The sequence below is a fragment of the Dermacentor silvarum genome, chromosome 8, assembly GCF_013339745.2.
Source record: "Dermacentor silvarum isolate Dsil-2018 chromosome 8, BIME_Dsil_1.4, whole genome shotgun sequence".
In the NCBI taxonomy this organism is placed as follows: Eukaryota; Metazoa; Arthropoda; class Arachnida; order Ixodida; family Ixodidae; genus Dermacentor; species Dermacentor silvarum.
The window spans coordinates 26228522-26249539 of record NC_051161.1 but is presented as its reverse complement, the minus strand read 5'-3'; the positions used below and the strand labels follow the sequence as shown (position 1 = coordinate 26249539).

General features: G+C 43.5%; 2 protein-coding genes across 2 annotated transcripts in view; one reads left to right on the top strand and one right to left on the bottom strand.

The window, feature by feature from the left end:
* Positions 1-4234: 4234 nt before the first annotated feature.
* On the bottom strand, positions 4235-10057 carry LOC119460865 (dehydrodolichyl diphosphate synthase complex subunit Dhdds-like). The gene is made up of 7 exons (XM_049672564.1): positions 9886-10057; positions 9567-9753; positions 9335-9477; positions 9130-9246; positions 7808-7909; positions 5205-5427; positions 4235-4437 (listed from the first exon to the last, which is right to left on the bottom strand). Exons 2-7 carry the CDS (start codon positions 9744-9746, stop codon positions 4291-4293), a joined length of 912 nt encoding a protein of 303 aa, XP_049528521.1. The 5' UTR covers positions 9747-9753; positions 9886-10057; the 3' UTR covers positions 4235-4290.
* A 202-nt stretch (positions 10058-10259) lies between these two features.
* The window catches only part of LOC119460861 (bromodomain and WD repeat-containing protein 1-like), a 59853-nt gene continuing 49094 nt past the window's right edge, over positions 10260-21018 (top strand). The window contains exons 1-14 of the mRNA XM_037721969.2: positions 10260-10447; positions 10547-10605; positions 10682-10711; positions 10863-10922; positions 13818-13968; positions 14709-14801; positions 15727-15893; positions 16252-16473; positions 16569-16669; positions 16925-16995; positions 17139-17242; positions 17908-18047; positions 19509-19662; positions 20226-20360. Coding sequence (XP_037577897.1) covers positions 10399-10447; positions 10547-10605; positions 10682-10711; positions 10863-10922; positions 13818-13968; positions 14709-14801; positions 15727-15893; positions 16252-16473; positions 16569-16669; positions 16925-16995; positions 17139-17242; positions 17908-18047; positions 19509-19662; positions 20226-20360 — 1536 coding nt within the window. The 5' untranslated portion in view covers positions 10260-10398. The remainder of the gene's footprint in view (positions 10448-10546; positions 10606-10681; positions 10712-10862; positions 10923-13817; positions 13969-14708; positions 14802-15726; positions 15894-16251; positions 16474-16568; positions 16670-16924; positions 16996-17138; positions 17243-17907; positions 18048-19508; positions 19663-20225; positions 20361-21018) is intronic.

Below are 21018 nucleotides of genomic sequence, written 5' to 3'. Positions count from 1 at the left end.
CTTTGTGGTGCACACAGCTAACTTTCTGCATGATGTGGTATGTTGTAAAATCTGAAATGTGTGCACGAACTTCAGCACTCTTGGAGACCCCTGGTTTAAGTGAACTCATATATTTTATTAAATTTAAATGTGAAGCTTTATGGAACCTTATATTCATAGCTGTATGGTAAGTGCATTGCAAGTGTATATTCGACTGCAAGCCTACTCCCAACACAAAGCACCAACATGCAAAGCCGACTAGTCAAATATGCAAGTTAATTAATATGCAAGCTTGTTTAATTGCCCTCACCTTGAGCATCTAATGCAGTCGATTTTCAGATTTGCAGTAGGACAATCTGTCGTCTATGAGCATAAAGGTTACCCTCATTTACTTCCAACATTTCTGCCATTTCTTTATTTAATTTTTTTGTACAGGCCCTTGCGTCACCTTCACTATCAGGGGCCATATACCTGTGCAGTTGAGTAGCTGACTGCCTGCTAAAAAAGCCAAACAGAATGAAAGGGGCCCTGAACCACCCCTCGGGCTTGTTGAAATAACATAGTCAGCTGCGGGTAGCATACGCTGCTGTGAACATCTTGGCCAAGTTTGCTGTTGTACGGGGTGCGTAGAGCTCGCAAGCGGAGCACGAAGTCGCCTTTCCTTCAAACGCGCTCTTTTCAACAGAAACCATGTTTCTTACTCTTTTCTGGACGCTTCATTTCATAGCAGACCGGTAGCTGCGGTCGGCTATGTAGCGTAGATAGCGCAGCCCCTGCGGGGTGCCACCACGAGTCCACTGGCTAAGCGCACTGCAACTTGCAGAGGACAACCGCGTTTGGCTTACGTTTAGTGCGTCGTAGGCACCACAATCTGAAGTCGTGGCGTCTACGTTAACATCCAAAATGAAATTTGAACTGTGTGCCACAGTAACATTTAGAAGGTGGAGCGTTGTGGCTATGCCCCACTGTGCCATAGCCTTCGCAATGCAAGGCATTGAAGAAGGAACAGGAGCACAGCGGAGGCCGTGTTTGATTGCCAATAACTCCGCTTCCTGGTTGATATCAACCATGTAATAGAGAAATCTGCCGAGTACAATCAACCTCTCTATATGGCTTTCATAAATTATGAAAAAGCATTTGATTCAGTAGCGATACCAGCAGAGGCATTACGTAACCAAGGAGTACAGAAAGCATACGTGAATATATTGGCAAATATCTACAAGGACTGCACAGCAACCTTGGTTCTCCACAACAAAAGTAGAAAGTTACTTATCAAGAAAGGGGTCCCAGGCAAGGAGACACAATCTCCCCAATGCTATTCACTGCATGCTTAGAAGTATTCAAGCTCTTAACTGGGAAGGCTTAGGAGTGAGAATCAACGGCGAATATCTCGGCAACCTTTGGTTTGCAGATGACATTGTCCTATTCAGCAACAATGGGGATGAATTACAGCAAATGATTAAGGACCCCGAGAAAGTGTAAGAGCAGGGTTTAAGGTTAATATGCAGAAGACAAAAATAATGTTCAACAGCCTGGCAACGGAACAAGAATTCCAGATCGCCAGTCAGCCTCTAGAGTCTGTAAAGGAGTACGTTTATCTAGGTCAATTACTCACAGGGGACCCTAATCATGAGATAGAAATTTAGAGAAGAATAAAATTGGGTTGGAGTGCATACGGCAGGCATTCCCATATCCTGACTGGGAGATTACCACTGTCGTTGAAAAGAAAAGTCTACAATCATTGCATTCTACCGGTGCTAACATATGGGGCAGAAACTTGGAGGTTAACAAAGAAGCTCGAGAACAAGTTAAGGACCGCACAAAGAGCGTTGGAACGAAAAATGTTAGGCCTAACGTTAAGAGACAGGAAGAGAGCGTTGTGGATCAGAGAACAGGGATAGCCGATATTCTAGTTGACATTAAGCGGAAAAAGTGGAGCTGGGCAGGCCATGTAATGCGTAGGATGGATAACCGGTGGACCATTAAAGTTACAGAATGGATACCAAGAGAAAGGAAGCGCAGTCAAGGATGGCAGAAAACTAGGTGGAGTGATGATGTTAGGAAATTCGCAGGCGCATGTTAAATCACCTAGCGCAAGACAGGGGTAATTGGAGATCGCAGGGAGAGGCATTCATCCTGCAGTGGACATAAATATAGACTGATGATGATGATGATGAACTCCGCTTCTGCATTGAAGTACTTTTTGCGGCAAAGTATTTCTGAAAGAGCCTACTTTCACTTCAAATACGTTTGTCCACTTCGATAAAAAGTGGTTCAGGGCCCCTTTAAGTTTATAGAACAGTGGAATTCTAGATTGATCACTTTCATGGGTGCTCGTTCTTGTATTAAGCACAATTAATTCCTAGTAAGAGTTATGGGCATTCTGTACACAAAGTGAAAATAACTTTAATTGGGGCTGTCCCAGTTCTTTTGTCACGTCCATTTCCACTGGCTTAGCCAAATGATGAGCACTGAAAGCGATATCTGCCTAGGTGATAGATAGAAATAATAGCTTCCTTGTTTTTTCATTGTTTACTTCCAATTTCCTCCAAAGATCTCAATTAGAATGCATAATTTGGTTGTGGAAACATGTTAAGCTCTGAATACCACTTTAAAGAAAACAATGGAGTTTGTTATAAATGACAGGTTAATGTATGAAAATCATTTTGTTCACTAATATAATGACTTCTGCATGGCAACCTGGTACTACATGTTCCGAGTATCCATCACCAGAAGTGGCCCTGCATTCACAACAGTCATTTCGTTTTTAATTCAAAGATACACAAAATTTCCTATAGATACTTAATAAAATGCTTGAAAATGCTCGACTGTGTCACAGTGACACTCTCAACATCTCTCGGATAAGTGCCATTCACAATTGGCCATTGTCATGACAATTGTTTCACTATCACTTAATTGCAATATAAATGGTGGGCGCCGGAACACCGGTCAGTGACAAGACACTTTTAACTAAAGGTAGCTTTGTGTGGGGAGTCTTGAGTAGTCACTCCCACTCTTGTTTCATACATAGACTTTTTTCACAGCTCACGTTTGTCCCCCAAGAATAGTGCATCACACCAACAGATATACAGGGTTCTGTAATTTCGCTGCTCGAAAAAAGGTTTCGCCCTTGCCACTGCACTGTTCTTGCTCAAATTCAGCAGAAGGATTGCACTTTGGTGATTACGTCGTTCAGTGTAACACATGCCACAGTTAGCTGCCTGGTTTTTAAGAAAAAAAGTGCAAATTTGCCTTCGCTTATGGAGATGCAAGCTGCTGCCGTGACGGTGCAAGCATAATTTTGTGTCATCGGCTGCTACAGAAAGCAGCCAGTCAGGGAGGCTTGCCGTGTGTTGCCTGCTCCTAGAACAGGCGGGAGCCCTCCCTGAAACCCTGATTTCTGCAGCTGCCGGCATGCGGCAACACAAGTTTATGCTTGCGCCGTTGCAGCAGCAGCTTGCATCCTCATAAGCGAAGGCAAATTTGAACTTTTTTCTTAAAAACCAGGCAATTAACTGCGGCAAGTGTTGCACTGAACGACATAGACTATAAAATGCGATCCTTCTGCTAAATTTGAGCAGGAACAGTGCAGTGGTAAGCGCAACGTCTTTTTTCGAACATACGCAGCGAAATATACAGCACCTTCTAGGGACGCATCATGTAATTGCTACATAGAATGGGTTGTCGATACGAAGTAAATGAGCGGAGTGGCATGTTTCTGCGATCAGTGGTGACAGCACAGCACTAATTACCAAAACGGTATGTCGCACAACAGCGCAGAAAGGACGTGATTTCATGCAATGTTATGGTCACAAGTTGTAAATTTATGAAGGTAGTTGTTTATTCCATAGAAAGTGTTGCAGATCAAAAACAACTGTACTACAAAACGTGGAGTGAGACTTCTATGACCACTGTATTTGCGTAACTTCTATAGTGTTGCCTGCTAAGTATGAAACGAAGTGTACAGTCGAACCGCAAGAGAATGAACACAAATATATAACGAATTATCAGGTAGTATAACAAGATGAATACAAAAAATTTATCTCCAATCAGCGTGCAACGAATGTGTACTTATAACAAAAAAATTGTATATAATGAAGGTACTTTCGTGTCAGATGTGACTTTGTTATGTGACGAAGTTTGACTGTAGTCCCTCCTGCAGCAGCATGCAATGTGGGCAACCCATCCACAATCAATCTGCATCGAATGCAGCAGAATTACCCATGCCCAAGAATACACAAAGAACAACGCTGTGTAAGATAACGAAAACAAGTGAGAATATATTTTTTGGACATTTACAGAGAATTGGTCTCATGTGACAACTACTTCCTGCACCGTGTGGCCTAGCCTCATGAGCCGCAGCCTTTCCTGCCACCTTTCCTCCAGATCATCTGTGAACCTTTGCAAGCTCTGGTCATCTGCACTTTGGTGCTCCCTTGGTCTTGTGCTCTTGAATGCCTAGACGGAGAAGGGTTTGAATCTGAGAAAACTGCTCTTGATTCAGGCAAATGTCAGCTCTGGTCGGCACATTTAGCTGTAACGAAAGCTGCTTTACAGCATCCTGCATTGGTTTGCGGTAGGTTGAGTTTGTCTAAAACGATGATGATGTAAGAGGATAGGCTATTGAAATTGTGTTTTCACTGCAGTTCAAAAGCACCTATTTCAGATGGCCCCTTTAGCTAAGTCAAACATTCTGCTTTTCAGGGCGAAGCAGCAGCAACATAATGGAAGTTCTTGCTGCCAGAAATATTCGAAAAAGATAATTATAAAGCACTGACTAGTCCAAACATGGCCCACATAAGTCTGGTGTTTTCAATTCTTGTGTTGACAGAGCAGTCGATCATGCAATCATCTACAACTAAAGTTAGAGCCCTGAAGTGATGACCATCAAACAATAAATTTTTCACATACATCCAACTTCCTTTGTGTTTAACAGAACGAAGTCCAGATTTGTGCTATGGCTGTATATCTCCAGATATATTTATATCAAATCAATATTTTACTAACATCTGGGCAATTAAAACAATAATAACTAGTCCTAAGAAGTTTGAACTACATATTCAGGCACACTATCACTTCAAGCATGCATACTGTACAGCAAACAGTGATGCACCTCATCTTCACAATTATTTCTCAGACGGATCATGGCTTTTAATTCTGCGCAAGAAGAAACACTTTACCTACTTATAAAAGCATATTTATGAAAGCAAGCACTGAAACATTACCTCCAAAAGGCCACACTGCCGTTGGTAGCAGAGAACTGCAGCAAACAGATGCCATATGGTGAATTCGGGCCAGAGTACTGTTGTGAATTCAATAACAGACCGACTGCTCTGCCACAGCATAAAGTCACTCAGGCGAACTTCCCCAGAGGTTCGAATGAGCAGTTCGGGGTCTCGACTTTTGCGGCTATACATGGCTTGGCTCAAGGCGTTTTCGCAGACATCACTGCAAAAAAATGATGGGGTAGGTCAAGTAAAAACATGTCGTGCTCATCCAGTGATTGATGATCACTATGTGTCAGTTCCTTGTGTATGTGTCTAATTCTCTTAAATCTGCCAGAACAGTGTTTACAAATTAGCAGTGAGCATGACTGATAGAAAGTGTAAAGTCTGCCTACCCTAAAGAAATGAAATTTAATGCCAAGGGGCCCTTTCGGTTTTTAGATATTGTGATGTTTCTTTCTTTCTGGCCATCCTGGATTTAAGTGTGATCCCAAGAAAAAAAAAAAAAAAAAACTCAGACCTTCCCTTAAGACAATGCGGACACGCTAATAACTTTATGGTGTTGCAGCAGTTAGAACGGAAAAAATTCGTAGGCCCTTCCACTTCGTGAACATGGTTAACCAGCGAAGCTGAGACGTGTGGCCCTGGTGTGTATCACTGGGTTAATCCCGAGGATTCATTAAAGTACTTTTTAATTATGAGATTACACACGTTCGGCTGTGACAGAAAGAATGACGTCACTGACGGTATGCCCGCAGTCCACCGTTGTCGCTTGCGTTCAATGTCCCGAGTTTGCTCGGCGGCGTGGTTAGCAGCATTTGCCCGCCATTGCCACTTGTGACTCTTCGAAATGAAATTGCTTCAAAATTGACAATGAACGGCTCGTACCCCCTTAAACATGGTCTCCCCATTACGACGACAAAAGAGAAGTGAAATTCTACGCTGGAATGATGAGCGGCAACGCAGCCAGCTGTGGAAGAAGAAGACAACGAATGCGAGAGCAGTGGCACGAGTGCGTGCTGAGCACGAGCACGAGCGCAACCTGAGGTGCGCGAACGAGCCAGCTGCGGAAGAAGACAACGACGCTCAAGCCAATGCTGATGATGATAGTTTTATGTACACAGACAATTTCACTTAGCTATATACGATTTCGCCTAGACATATAAAGCTTCGCTTTAAAATGGTTAGAAATTCGAGGACCCTGCCGAGTGCACAAACAAAGAAACCACTTTTAATGAGGGAAGCAGCAGCAAAAGGTAACCTTGTGCCATCGATCGTTCGTTTGCTTCTTTCGTGCACTCAAGAAACACTTCTTTTTCTCTCACAGTGAACATCTCCAATGCAACAATACAGCTGGTGTCATCAACAGTGTTAGAGGAAGAAACAACCAGTCAGCAGCATCAAGGTTTCACCTCAATGTAAATGTAGTTTTCAAAATGTTTCATGCCTCAGTCGCAGTAGAAAATCATACTTAGCAGTACACACAAAGGTAAGTTATGTACATGAATGCATGGTGTGATGAGCCCTTTCTGCTGCCTTCTGTGGCTGGCTAGGCAGCAAAGTACACAGTCCCCCACTGCCACACAGCAAATAACTTCATATTCAGAGGTTGTACCTATAATACTATAAGCAATTGCAATAAAAAAGACCTTCCTGCCAAGAGCTTCATTATTCGAAACAAAAAGCTTATTTAGTTTACTATTATTAGAACAGGATGAATAAAGATGGGCAGTTCACCTTTCTAATACATACACCCTCTAAAACATAAGCCAAACAACCACGCCCCCCCCCCCCCCCCTTTTTTTTTAAGTCCTGCATAACATGCATGTATTTCAGGAAATCAATGGTGAAAAACAGACATGGACAAAGAACACACACATTGTACTTAATGATTTTTGTCTCGAACAAACTCTGTTGGAAGCTGCCAACTGTCCTGCTGAATGCATTCTTTATCCACGTCTGTTTTGTGCCATTAATTTGCCGAAGTATGAGTCGCCCAGTAGCTCAAACCAAGATCTGTGGAGTAGATGCATGTACTATCGCCATTTTTCACGAGGAAAACTAAGAGTTCACAAGCACTCCGGGGCAGATGTTCAGAGAGAAGTAAGCAATGTGTTACAGGCTGCCTGCTTTACAAGACAACAGTGCAACAATTCCTCTATTTTGCCTGACAAGTAGAGCGGTGAAAAAAAAGAAGTAAAGCTTATGCAAGAAGTGCACATGACAAATGCAAAGTAAAAGAGAGGACAAATCATGCAAGTTTATTTTCACCAAAAAGTTCAGCTTGTCTGCCTAAAAATGATGGAGGGAAGGTCCCCACTCAACGCTGTCAAGAAATGTGCAGTTGTTTGTGCACTGTGCATCACTTATGACTATGCATCCATTCAATAGAGACAAAAGTTGGTTACTTTATACCCAAAGTTGCATTTTATTACATCATAACACAGCATAATACATTACATTGTATGGAAAAGGTACCATGAAGCTAAGATTGTAGCCCTGTGCTACTCTGGTGGATGACAATTAGTCCTTTCCTTTCTACTTTCATACATGATACTAAATGTTTTTTTTCTTGTTTTTTTTTTCATACATACAAATCTTACCTTGGCGACAAGGTGCCTTTCTCAACCCCTGTGGCCAGTTCTTGCATTGCCTTGCATATTTCGTCCCGAGAAGTGTACGACAGACATATGTTGAGAAAGCACCTGAAAAGTGCATTGAGCATATTAATGTTCCTACTCCAAATGACTTACTGGTTACACTTGATCTCAAATGAGAACAGGGCTAGCTGACATTCCCAAGGACAAGAAATTTTGAGGAAGGATAGGCATTATAACTTCTTGCCCCTAAATTTCCAGATTTTGTTGGAAACAGTGCTCTGGGCTTTATTAATGAAGAAACTAAAGCACATGCACACAAATACATTTGTGGTGTCTGGGATTTCTGCGCGTCCAAATGTTAGGGCTGAGATCACACATTAGGTACAGTTATATTGGCCAAGAGTTTTAACTCTTTTGTTTACAGAGATACTAAATTTTAAAGCCATAAACGATGACAATACTGTATTCAACGCACTTTCTGTTGACCATTTTATTTACACAGGCACTCTTAAGTCTAAAGCCATTACATTATGACAATGCCATATTCGGCACAACTTCTTTGTTGACAATATAATAGTATTTCTGTTTTAGCAGCTCTGTGGCACCTGTATAAAGGGCATCATGTTATTTGAATAACCTCCCCAATAACAAAGCAGGAATTTAAAATCGTCAATCACAATTCTCATTGTTTCCATCCACTAATATACAGAAAAAATTATGCTGAACAGTTTTTGTTTCTTCCACCTTTTTATGTACTATACATACATATGTTCATATGATCAGTATACAAGAGCTACTGCAGATGCTGCGTTGGCAATGTAAATACTTCAAAACTGGTTAACAAAGATGTCATGCTTGCTGAGATCTGTTTTCGATATAATTGGCAGAGGTGCCGTGCAAAGTAAAATTATGCTTTGTAAAGATTAGAAAAGGTTTATTTTCCGAGGTGTAATAAACAGTGAACGTTGCACTGCCGTGATCTGTTCAGCTTTTCACACTGGAAATGTGTGTCCTGAAGACAAACCACACTAGAAATTGCAGCAAAATTATTTAAACTGCATTAAACAAGGTTAATGTGCCCCACACTATTTATACAAAATCCATTTTGTTAAAGCATTTACAAGTGTGAAGACTGCATTGTAGATTCCTCACCACAACTGCGTTTGCTTTGGTTTACAGCTAGCTTTCACCACTATAACTTGAGCCTCGGCGTATGTTGTGTATGTGAAATTGATTTATGCGAAATTATAGATTATCATCCGCAATGCTCCGAGGAGCTCGTTTTTGCAGCCTGCGCTCTGTAAAGAAATTGTTGGCCACAATACCTCGAGTTCGCTTGCGTTTGGCACACAACTTCGGCTACAACTTTCTGTAACTCCACCGGCAAATAGGACAAATTTCCAAGTACGCGGATGCAAACTCCGTGCTCGTGGATCTTGTCCCTGCGAAGCGAAAGTGCTTACGTGTCAACGTCAAGATAGGAATGCATAATGAAAACAGGACAAAAAAAGGAAGAACAGCCTTGCGCACATTTCGTTCAACATGTTTTTCAGTTTCTGAAGAGCCAGGTCCAGGAGGCCATCCACTTCGTCCTTGCATCTCTTGAAATTTTCGATGCTAAACGCATAGACTGTTACCTCGGTGACACCCAGTTCGGAGCACCAATAAAGGACCTGGAAACAGGCAGCTGTCTCACTTTGTGGAAGTTCGCATTTAAATGTTGTTCGCTTGTGTTTTCAGAACCCAAAGAAAGCCACCTCACCTCGGCTAATTTGTCAAAGCCTTGGACGTGACCCTCCACAGAGCGCATGTTTTGCTTCCTAGCGAAACGCCGGTTCCCATCCATGATGACAGCCAAGTGCGACGGTACCTTTCCAGCTTTTAGAACTCGGACGGCGACCGATTGTAACCATGTGAGCTTCGTTTCTTTAATCCACGACATCTTGAGTCTCTGCGCAAAATTCAATCATAAAAGACGATTCCGAAAGTCACCGCTCACGTCCGAGCAACTTTTGCCCCATTTTCTTCAACCGACATTGTAGGGTGCTAGTTGTACAGAATAGAGAGAAATCTCACTGTACCTTTTCCACCGGACACGGTGTGCGATATATAAAGTTCGATCTAAATTAACCAAGCTCTTGCTAACAGCAGCCGTCGACAACAGCTGATTCACATTACAGCGGAATTCTTCCGTCAACAGCAACGTCGCCGACGTGCTCACTGACGGAAGTCATGCACATTGGCATATGCCACTGGATGTCGCCGTTGCCCTGGTTGTATCACTCCGCGCTGCCGCGAAGGGAACATTTCATCTTATAAGAAAATTTTAAAAAATTATATACTCATGTATATATTTTAGTATTGAAACGTTACTTTAAATACACTTGATGTAAGTTTTGCTATTTTTTGAATTGATTCAGCCTGGTAACTACTTTCTCTGTCGGAAACGCATCCGCTTCTCACTGAGCTTCGGTTCAATGTCGTTGTAAAGTTACCACCTTTATTTTGGATTTACCGCGAGTAGTTTATAATGTTTAACAAGCACCGCGTGATGCTTTAGGTAGTTGTATGGTAGGTATTGGCGATTAATAAGGATGTCAACAGCAGTTACTAACAGGCGGACGCAGGAACTCCTTGAAAAAGGTACTGTAAGCTTCAGATTTCTCGGGAACAAAAGTCGGATCCAGTGCGAGCGTTTGTACCTGATCAGTGGAGGCTGATTTCTCATTGATTTGCTTGCAGAGTTGTATTTCATAATTTCAAAGTTCCTGAGCAATGGACCTTGCAAGGAAGCTGCCGAGGTAATCGTTGTTTGACTTTCTAAGCGTATACAATCACCTGTAAGCGGAAAACCGATCTAAGCGCGTGTTTTTTCAGGTTCTTCGGAGGGAGATTGAGAAGCATCATGTAAGTTGCCGCTTGCGTACTGGCAGAACCTCGTGCGAAGCACGTGGGTTTTGGCGATCAAAACATTGAGCTCGTTAGTTCCGAGCCAAGTATTTTGTTAGTGCGACGGGTGCTTGGTTTCGCTAAGCCTAATTTTAAAAATCTTTTCTAGCTTTTACCCAAAAGACTCGATTGGCTCGGGAATGAGCATGACAGGAGTTTTGCTGAATTGGTGAGTGACCTAACTGCATTTTGGACAATTTTTGAAAGTTGAAGTTTTGTCACTCTGCTGTGTGATCGGGTACTCTGCGTGATTTTCTGCGTTTGCAGGCTCACATTTATTTAAAAAGTGCCAGAAATGCGACCAAACGCAGTTTGTTGCAGTATTGGCGGACGATGAAGAAAAAAAAAAAAAAGTTACGCTGTCCTTTGCTGATGAATTCCGATTCACGGAGGAGCGCTTATTTGATGTTTTTTATTTGCTGCGTTGGGGGCTCCTTGTCATTGACCAACAGGGGGCGTGAACTCAACCGGTAGCCAATCGTTTGAGTCGTTGCAAACGGGTCCGTGCAATGCGAGGCGGCGATTGGCTGAGAATTTTTTCGCAATTCGTTGCCCCAGCGACGGTACACGTCATAAACGAGATTGCGGTTTGTTTGTTTTCTGATTTTTTTTTTCCCCCTCAATGTTGTATTTAGTGATACTGTCTTGTTTTTGAACGTGGAGGCGTTCTTTTTTTTTTTTGTTTGTTTTTTGAGTGAGAGAAGCGAGATGGAATACCGTTTTCGATTTCATTCGGCGTTTTGCAGTTACGGGTAAGCTCATGGCCCGCTGCATTGCCAGCTTAGGCAAATGTCAGCTGGCAATGCGCTGGCAGCTGGCAACGCCATATATTACCGATCTGCCATATTATATAAACCGATGACCGGCTTCCCACAATTCACACTCATGCACATTTTTCTCCTTTGACACTCCTAATGGTCATGCATTAGAAAAGACAGAATTAAAGAAAGCGTGTGGTAGCACCATATCCCACTGTGGTGTGTGTACTCTTACATGGAGGAATCAGAACGGGCTGTGTCCATTGTTGCTATCAACAAAAATTGCAGCGCGGAAATGCATGGTGCAAACAATAAAGTTCCTTTTTGACATGTGGGCACTAAAGTGCACACGTTTTTCATGCTGTAGTTGAATCACCATCAAATAAAACCTCTTACCAAAGACTTGTAGTGACTTTTGTTGAAACTACTGCTTCCAAGAATGCTGTCATTAAGTGCAACACATCTTCCTACAACTGTTCAAACTTAACATCTGCTTGTATTTGTCATATTGAACATCTGCTTGTATTCTCATACTGTCTCAAATCTACTATCTTTCTATCCTTTGGGTTTTCAAGCAGGGTGTTGATCAGAAGTCACCTTATCGGAACATTCTATTGTGAATTTCTAAAATACTTATTGGCATTCAGAACTGTTGCCACCTGCTCATTGACCAGGCTGGGCTGAAGATTCTTCAGTTCTTACTTAGTGTTTGCTCTTTGTGTTGTTTCGACAGATTCTCCTTTTATCTGTGTTTAGCTATGCTAAGTAAACCAGTTAATTCCGGGCAAGAGAACTTGCCCAGGGGGATGTGCATAAGTGTGAACATCTTGCTGATAACACTGGGAAAGTGGGGACAACTTGCACTTTGAATGAGAGTTGTCATGTTGGATGCCATAAAACGTGCCCACCCTTCACACTCAATGATTAATGTCTATGATGACATAACTTGGCTTGCTATTTAGAATAGAGACATGCACCTCAGTAATCTTAAGAGCACCTGAGAGCAAACTTGTTAAGTATGCTTTTTCATAGTGATTAATAATAAACCAATCTGCGCTACCAAAATGGTAAAACATTTCTTCCTCCATAGTCATGGCTTTTGGTCTGTAATTCAAGTTAAATTGTGCTGGGAGGACCTCTAAGAGAAGCATCGTCAGTAGACGCACTTGTGACCGCATCTTATCTGAGCAGTCCCGGTCACTCTGTGTCAGGCTTGAATGCAAATCCTGCATGTTATTTTGCGACCACAGTGGCTTAATGCTACTTGGGACAGAGAGGCTTGACGTGCCTGCTGTACACATAAAAACCTCAGGTTCTTTACAGGCAGCTCAAGGCAGCAATATTGTGTTTTTCAAACTGTGGGTCACAACCTCCAAAGAGGTTAAAAGATTCAGTGAGGAATCAGCCTCAAGCTGGAGTTTCCGTTAACCATAATATGTCTTGAATGCTGAATCTGTCATAGCTTGACAATGCAAAGTGAGCAGAGCTCCCTGTTTGTTTGTCATATTTCTGTTTCATATCATTCACACTAAACTGTTAAGGAAAACGTAAACCTTACTGTATGCCTCATGCACTGGAGTGAAAAGCTTGGAGCATTATGGATCTCTGAAGGAAGGGTTCCCAGCACAGTACCATATATACTCATATAAGAGCTGCACTTTTTTTTTTTTCACAATCTTGGCGATCGCGGTCCTGCAGCCCTTGCACGGGAGTGGGTCGTTGCGGTCTAATTTTTCAAACCGTGTGTCATATTCATGATTTTTTTGGTGCAAGAAGAGGGAACACTGCAATTTTCATAATGCATATATTTGTTCATGCAAGCATGCCATGGAGCTGGTGCCAGTTTATAGTCCTTTCTACTGTCGCTGTCACTGCTGGTGCTCAGGTTCGGTTTGGTAGCACACTGATGAATGAATGGTAGCACACTCAGCTCAGTGCCCTCCATGGCATTAGAGATGACTATGATGTCAAAGCTTTTCACAACAATATCTGAAGACCGCACATGCCATGTGCTCTGCATCCAAGAGCATGCACACAAGCTGCGACGCTCTCTTCAGTCTTCAAATTCTTTATTTCAAGATTTTTTTTTTTTCCTCCAACTTTTAGGTTGTCAAATTGGGGATGCGACCCATACATGAGTGTAGCCATTGGTCGAGTATATGTGTCAGTTATTTTTCGTTTAGTGGATAGAAAAGTTGGGATTCAATGCACTATAATATATTACTCGAGTGGCCTCGAGTGCTTCACGTTGTACCAACAAGACTGCTGTGGCATCCTCTGCATTTGGCTTCTTGTGTGTGTTGCAGGCAAGTTCCAATGTGCACATTCCTAATGACTACCTGCTGCAAATATGCTCTCGGGTTGGTCCTCTTCTGGACCAGGTCATCCCATCTGGAGTGGCCGGCTCCCGGTCGCTTCTTGGCTCTGGGAGCTATTCGCTGCTCAGGCAACACTCAAGTGAGTGGCGCTAGTTGTGCACATAAAGTTTTTAAAAACTTACTCGGGGGAAATTGTGGTGCCAGTGTCTACGTAGGGGACCTTCAGTGGTGCTTTAACCAGCAATGGGAAGTACAAGCAGTGGCGGGATTTGGCTAATGGCTTAGTGCACAATGCAATTAGGGTTATGTAAATGTTCTATTATGGAACAAAATTGCCATCGTATCTTACTAAAGTCTTGTAGTTCATACTTTCCATACAAGATACATCGCTACAAAAGTCGCACATGGGTCAAGAATCATGCAATACTTTTAAGGATTTTGTGTTTTTATTTTTTCTTGTAGGAACCATTTAGTGTCTGGGGCAGGGATAGTCAGTATTGATGGCGGCGACCCCGCTGTTGTGAAATTTCTGTGAAATCCAACATAAAAAAAAAATGAGGAAACATGCAAAATGTTTTACGACATGGGGAAAATAACATGCAACTATGAAAATCCGAAGGAGGGGGGAGATGAAATGAGCTGAAGAAAATGCAGCTGGAAAACTGAATCTCTTGTACTTCTCGTAATTCCTGTGGTGGTTTGACTGCGAGGTAAACCTCTAGTCTGTACATATCTCTGTGGTTATGTGTTATGCTTATTATGGAGCATACTGTTTGTCCAAAGATTTGTGCTGCTTCCTGGTACTACTTAGAGGAGGAAGGGAGCAGCAGGAGCTCGGTCACTCTGCTTGACTTCTTGGATGTTCTGTTCTGTCGGCAGAGGTGCGGCGGCCTCGTGCTACAGCAGACATGGCAGTCCGGCTTCATGGTTCTCCCCCGTGCCTCACCCCAGGTACAACAGCCTGCAATGTTGGTGAGTGTTGCCTCGTTATACTTGTCCTCTCTGCATCTGCTACTGTGTATGTGTGTTTTTTCCAAGTGTGTTGCTGGTGTGCTGGTTTTGCTTTCTAGGAAAACGGTGTCGTAATTTATTGTGCCAATGAATAGTTATGGTGGGGTGCGCAGGGAGGGCAATCTACTGGTGCAAGTTTTTCGAATGACACACAATGCGATTGGTTGGCGCAGGCTGCATTGGAAACTTTCTTAGCTTTCAGATCCTTGATTGAGCATCACTGCGTGAGAATCAAGGGGAAGAAAAAATTCAGTTGTATCTCTTGAATACCGTTTGAAGGAATCATTTGTTCCGTCTCATCAGGAGTTCCAGGCATTATTTTTATCTCCTCCCAGCAATCTCTAGCAGTTTTCTTTCTTGCATCAGCTGACTTCATTTTGTGCAGTTGTTTTGTGTACATCTATACTTCCTAGCCTTAACACATAACGGTACTTGTTACCTTTCCATCTATGCTTTACCTTGCACACTTGCCTATTAACTGTATCCTTTATTGTCATTGAAAATTCTTGCAGCCCTTGCGATGTCTGCTGTTTGATACAATGTACCGATTTGCAACCAACTCCTTGGTAGATTGGACACTATGCGGATTGTTAATGATCAATATGAAATTTTTAAATGACAGTTTGCCACATGGGCATCTGTGGTGCCACTGGAGGTAATAGGCCAAGCCAGAATTTTCATTGTTCTCAATATGCAATTTCCATCAAGAGAGAGTCCACTGTAATATGCTTTGAATGGAAGTGTGCTTTGCTTTTAAAAGCCTTGTGCTAAACGCTTCAATATTCTCTTTAGGTGCTTCCAGCATACTTGTCAGTGCCCGGAGTAGTGTCTGTGAGTGGCATTTAATTGTGCACTGCCCAACTCGCACTTTTGCATTTGTGTGCAGCGATGGTGTTGCAGGGGCGACGGCTCAGTGCCCTGGAGGGTGGCCGCTGCAGACAGCAGCTCTCTACTCAGTTCTACGTGAAGGCGCAGCTGTTCAGGCGCCTCCTAGGGCACCTGTCATCCGTCTACTGTGTACTCTTTGACCGCAGCGGCAACTACATTTTCACGGTGAATATTGTCATTGCTTTACGTTACAGAAAAATACTACCCACATCATGGACAGTGTATCTGTGATAGAATGACAATATAGTTGAACTTCGTTATAACGAAGTTGCATCTATCACAAATTGTTTGCTGCAACCCAGTGTCAATGTCGCTGTGCGCAGAAGTCTCGATGCATGTCTTCTACAGTGAGGGTGTAGCCTAAATATATGTATGTATGATTTTTGCAGCACACTTTTGTTCATATGAAGATAGTGACGGTCGATATAGGCAGATGGCTGGAAGGATAGTTACGGTTAGCCATGTCCTTGTTTGTTAGATTATTTAAATCTATTACACGGCACTTTCTGGATGCTCATCACAGGGTGCAGATGACCTGTTGGTAAAGATGTGGAGCGCCCAGGACGGGAGGCTTCTAGCCACACTGCGAGGCCACTCAGCCGAGATCACAGACCTGGCAGTGAGTCCCGACAATCAGCTGCTGGCAGCTGGCAGCTGTGACAAAGTCATCCGTGTCTGGTGCCTACTCACCCTGGCACCTGTTGCTGTGCTGCTGGGACACACCGCCATGGTCACCTCACTTCGGGTAAAAACAGACACCACATGCATGCTTTATAATGACCTCTGCTTGCTTTTTGTGGCGTTTGTGCACCGTACAGTGTGCCTGTTTTGTTTATGCAGTTTTGTCCATACCCAAAGGGCGACAGGCAGTTTTTGGTATCGACGGGCAACGATGGCTGTGCATGTTTTTGGGACTACTCGAGCAGCACAAAGAGCTTCAAGTAAGTTAACTTGTATGTTTTGTTTTAAAAAAGAAAGTAATTGTGAAATTGTTGAATAGCATCACACATCGGGCTGGTTACACTGTTCAAGCAGTATCAAAAGACTTTGTCTTGCTTGATTTATTGCACACATTAGCTGTGGTTGCTGGTGCACCTTGTCAATCTCTATATCTCTTGAAGATCTTTTGTCATCTAGTTCCTCTTTGCTCCGCCTTATACTGCTCTTCACTGTCAGATGTAATCCTGTATTTACAGCCCTAAGCCGCTCAAGTTTACTGAAAGGAATCGTGCAGGCTCACAGATGATCTGCTCCTCATTCAGTCCAGGTAAGGGTGCTGTCCTACAAACGGCATGAAGCAGTTTGTTGGTGCAGAATTCACACACAGACACTATTGTTTGGCTGGTGTTCAGTAGCACCCATCAACAGTGGCTTGGCAACCCTTGACCATCACTTATAACAACCCAATAGGTGGAGCCTTCTTGGCTACAGGCAGCACGGACCATTTTGTTCGGGTGTACCACATCCTGGCCCCAGCAGGTCCGGAGCGGATCTCTGAACTTGAGGCACATGCGGTAAGATGCTTGCGATGGAGCCATGATTGTTTTGTCCAACTTGGCTCTTTCCTGAGGTGGGCGAAATGCAAAACCGCTTGTCTATCGTGCGTTGGGTGCACATTAAAGAACTCCAGGGGGTCAAAATTAATTCAGAGCCCCCACTATAGCGTGCCTCAAAATCATATCGTGGTTTGGCATGTGAAACCCCAGAATTTAATTAAAATTTTTAAAAATCCAACTTCACTCTGCTTGCTATTAATTGGGCTTATTTATTGCCTTGCTTTAATACGCTTGCAATTTCTCTCACTATAGTGGTGAAATTGAACTTTCAGACGTGAAGTGGGTGGACCACGTGGAGTTCAGCATTGTGCATGTGCATATTAGTACTTTATCTATCTGAAAGCAAACTTCCCAAGTTACTTTACTAAGCCATAGTTTCTAACTGCTGGAAGTTTGGACGCAGCCACTTGTTGTCGTGGGATAAATGCTTAAAACCTACCAACGTTATAAGAAAACTCAGTTTTAACACAGCTGGAAAGCGCAGTGTAAATGAGCACATTGTGGTGGTCCCACACATACGTCAGATTAGCTGCTCATTGTGTTAGTGTTAATGGTCGAGTCATCTACATGTGGTAACTTTGCCCCTCTGGGCATATAGCAGGTGTGCTCTCCTCTCTGAACAGGACCAAGTGGACAGCTTGCAGTTCGCCAATCATAGCTGCCGGTTTGTGAGTGGTTCCAAGGACGGCACGGCCAACGTTTGGACCTACGAGCGACAGCAATGGAGATCAACTAGACTTCGTATGGCCACCAAATTGGTGGGGTTAGTTGCTCCTTTTGTCTAATTTTTTTTATTGTTTCTTTCTTTTAATGTTATGGGGGATTGGTGATGCAAAATAACATCATAGCATTTCTGTTGTGCACTGTGTTTATAATGTGTCGGGTCTCAAATCGTCTTGGTAGCAAAGGAAAAAAATGTCACAGTTTCGCCCTAAGGGCGAAGCAATGAATGCGACAGCAACACAGCAATGTCATACGAAGTAAGGTGAGCGGCTTTGGTAGCAATATGAATTGTAGTAAACATGAGCTGATTAAGTAAGCAGGTGTGCTGCGGCGTAAGTAGACCGACATGAAGAGAGACTCGATGACCACGAGAAGACGCGTGTGAAACGGTGGTGTTGATGAGAAGCGCTTCCCGTGGGCAGCGCGTGCGAAGGGACACACCTGTAGCTCTGCACTGCCGATCCGGGCAGCATTGCATGTGTAGCGTGCATTGGAAAATGTGGCCCGACTATTACTAACTGAATGAACAAGCGTGGTGTGAGCGCGCACAAACAAACACGAATAGATCACACTGAATGACTGCAGACAACGACTGTCAAAACGCTGGCAGCAAGCATACGCCGCAGCGGGCGAAGGTACGTGCGGTCTATCGCTTCAACGGAAACTGAGCGGTGAATGCACGGCGCATAAAGGTCAGAGCCGTGTGGAGATAAGAGACGGTGCGGACGAGCGACGAGCGCGGTTGTTGGCAGAGTAGAAGTGCGCCCCCCCCCCCCCTCCCTCCGGCGCTGGCTTCCTGCTTCCTTGAGGGAAGCCAGTTCCTCTCATGCCCAAGTTATCCACGCCATCAGGTGGCACTAGCATTGGAACGCTTGTGCCATCTCCTGTTGTAGCTTGTGGGGTCTTAGGGTCTCTGAAGGAGACCGACCACTGCGGGTTTGAGCTTAGCGAGCCACAGGGCCGCATCAGCTGTCGCCTCCAGCACCGCTGTGCACGAGCTCAGGCCGCAAGGGGCTACCGAGCGATGCACGCAAGAACACAGTATTGCCCTGAGTAACGGAAACCGTTTATTGTCTCCGGTGGCACCAGCACTGCACAAACGTCCGGGTGATGGGAAGCCAAAGGGGTCCTACACCAAAGGCGATGACCCCACAAGCTGTGGTACCAATTCCTACTGTGACGTGTGTGTCATGCGATAAAGCCGAACTTCAGGTGATGTGAAAGTTGCATAAGACGAATGTCAGGGAATGCGGGAATTGAGTGTCTCTATAAATGCCTTAGAGTACATCAAATTGCTGTAGATTAGCTGCTGTGTATTGAATGAGGGCCGAAAGTATAGTAGTTGAACTGAACTGTTATATCACTTTTCATCCATTTCCTATTTTAACTATGGGTTTGCTGTGTCTGATGAGTTACCGTATTACACACTAGAAACCACTCTTCACTTGGCAAGCCTTTTCATTCGGTCACATTAAACAGTATAATTTGTGTTTTGTCGCAGATCTGAAGAACAAGTGGAGGAGGACCCCAAACAAAGGTTAAAAGTGACCATGGTTGGATGGAGCCAGGACGACCATCTAGTGGTGACTGCTGTTAACGACCATTCCATCAAAGTTTGGGACTCTCACACAGGCAAACTGAAGCATATTCTCTTGGTGAGTGCTCCTGTTTACTCTTGAATAGGGCCACTGCTTCCTATTGACAGGTTTTTTTCTTTATAAATGGCACTAAAGAGGCAAATTAAGTGGTTCAATAACACTTCTGGCATCCTAACTATGTCACTCTCGCTACTAGTAAGGGCATTGTAAGCTAGAAAGAACTAAAAAGAATTCTGTGAGATTCACTGGTAATTCGTACAGCTGCACGCCAAATAGCGACCCCCTTGGGTTAATGTAGAGTGCCACTTGCTCCATGTAGAAATAGAATTTGCTTCTTGAGATTGTTCTTCCAGCTGATTAATGGTCACTACAATACTGATATTTCGCACATTGTTGCTTGTTCGATGAGTTGGTACATATTCAGCGGCAAGCCACTAGGTGAACCGCTCAAATTCTGCTGCCATGAAAATCATACACAACGTAATTTTACATTGACTTCTGCTTGCATTGTTGTGATTGAGGCCAGGTTTCCTTGCAAACCAAGGACACATAACTGAAAGAGCCAATGAGTGCAGTCGCTTTCATGTATGTTTCAAAGCAGTGATTTCTTGCTTTGTTAGGGGCATGAGGATGAGGCGTTTGTTCTTGAGTGTCATCCAGAAGACAGCAGAATCCTCCTCAGTGGCGGACATGACGGTCGCATCATCATCTGGGATCTAGTTGCAGGATGCTCAGTGCGGAGCTTCTTCAACATGGTAAGCATTGATGAAGGCTCCTTCTTGGGCTGCTCGAGGTTGTTGCTTTGCAGTGCTCTTTTGGTAATTTCAAGCCAAAACTTGTTGCGTACCTGTTAGTGCTTCTTCATTGTTTTGATAAGGACCGAGCAGAGAGTAGTGTAAAAACGCATTGTATTTTCATGCACATAAACTAGCACTCATGCTTATGGATAGCCGCGATTACCGTATTGAAAATAGGTCAAACACGATAATAGGTCAACCCCTATATATAGAACTTGCCAAGAAATTTAAATATATAATTCGAATATTGGTTGACCCATATCTTTTTTTAAAAAGCGAAACACTTTGACCATGACATGCCTTTGTTTACAGTAAGTTTGGCTACTAAATCTCTCTAGTTGATGCCACAAGCTGCATCCTTGCCAGAACTGTCAGAGAAGTCATCCTCATTGGACGCTCCGCCGGCCTCCTAGGCACCCCAAATGACGTCATTCTCAGTGCCATCGAGGGCATTGCAGATGGAGCATTTCTTAAAGCCAGTCTGGATACCGCCTTAAAGCCAGTCTGGGTAATCTCCAGACTGGCTTTATGGCGGGCGCGATGGAGGAACTCGGTTAGCTCGGTACTTTTGCTAGCTTTGTTTACCAGTATAGGATGATGATAGCTCATTTTGGTG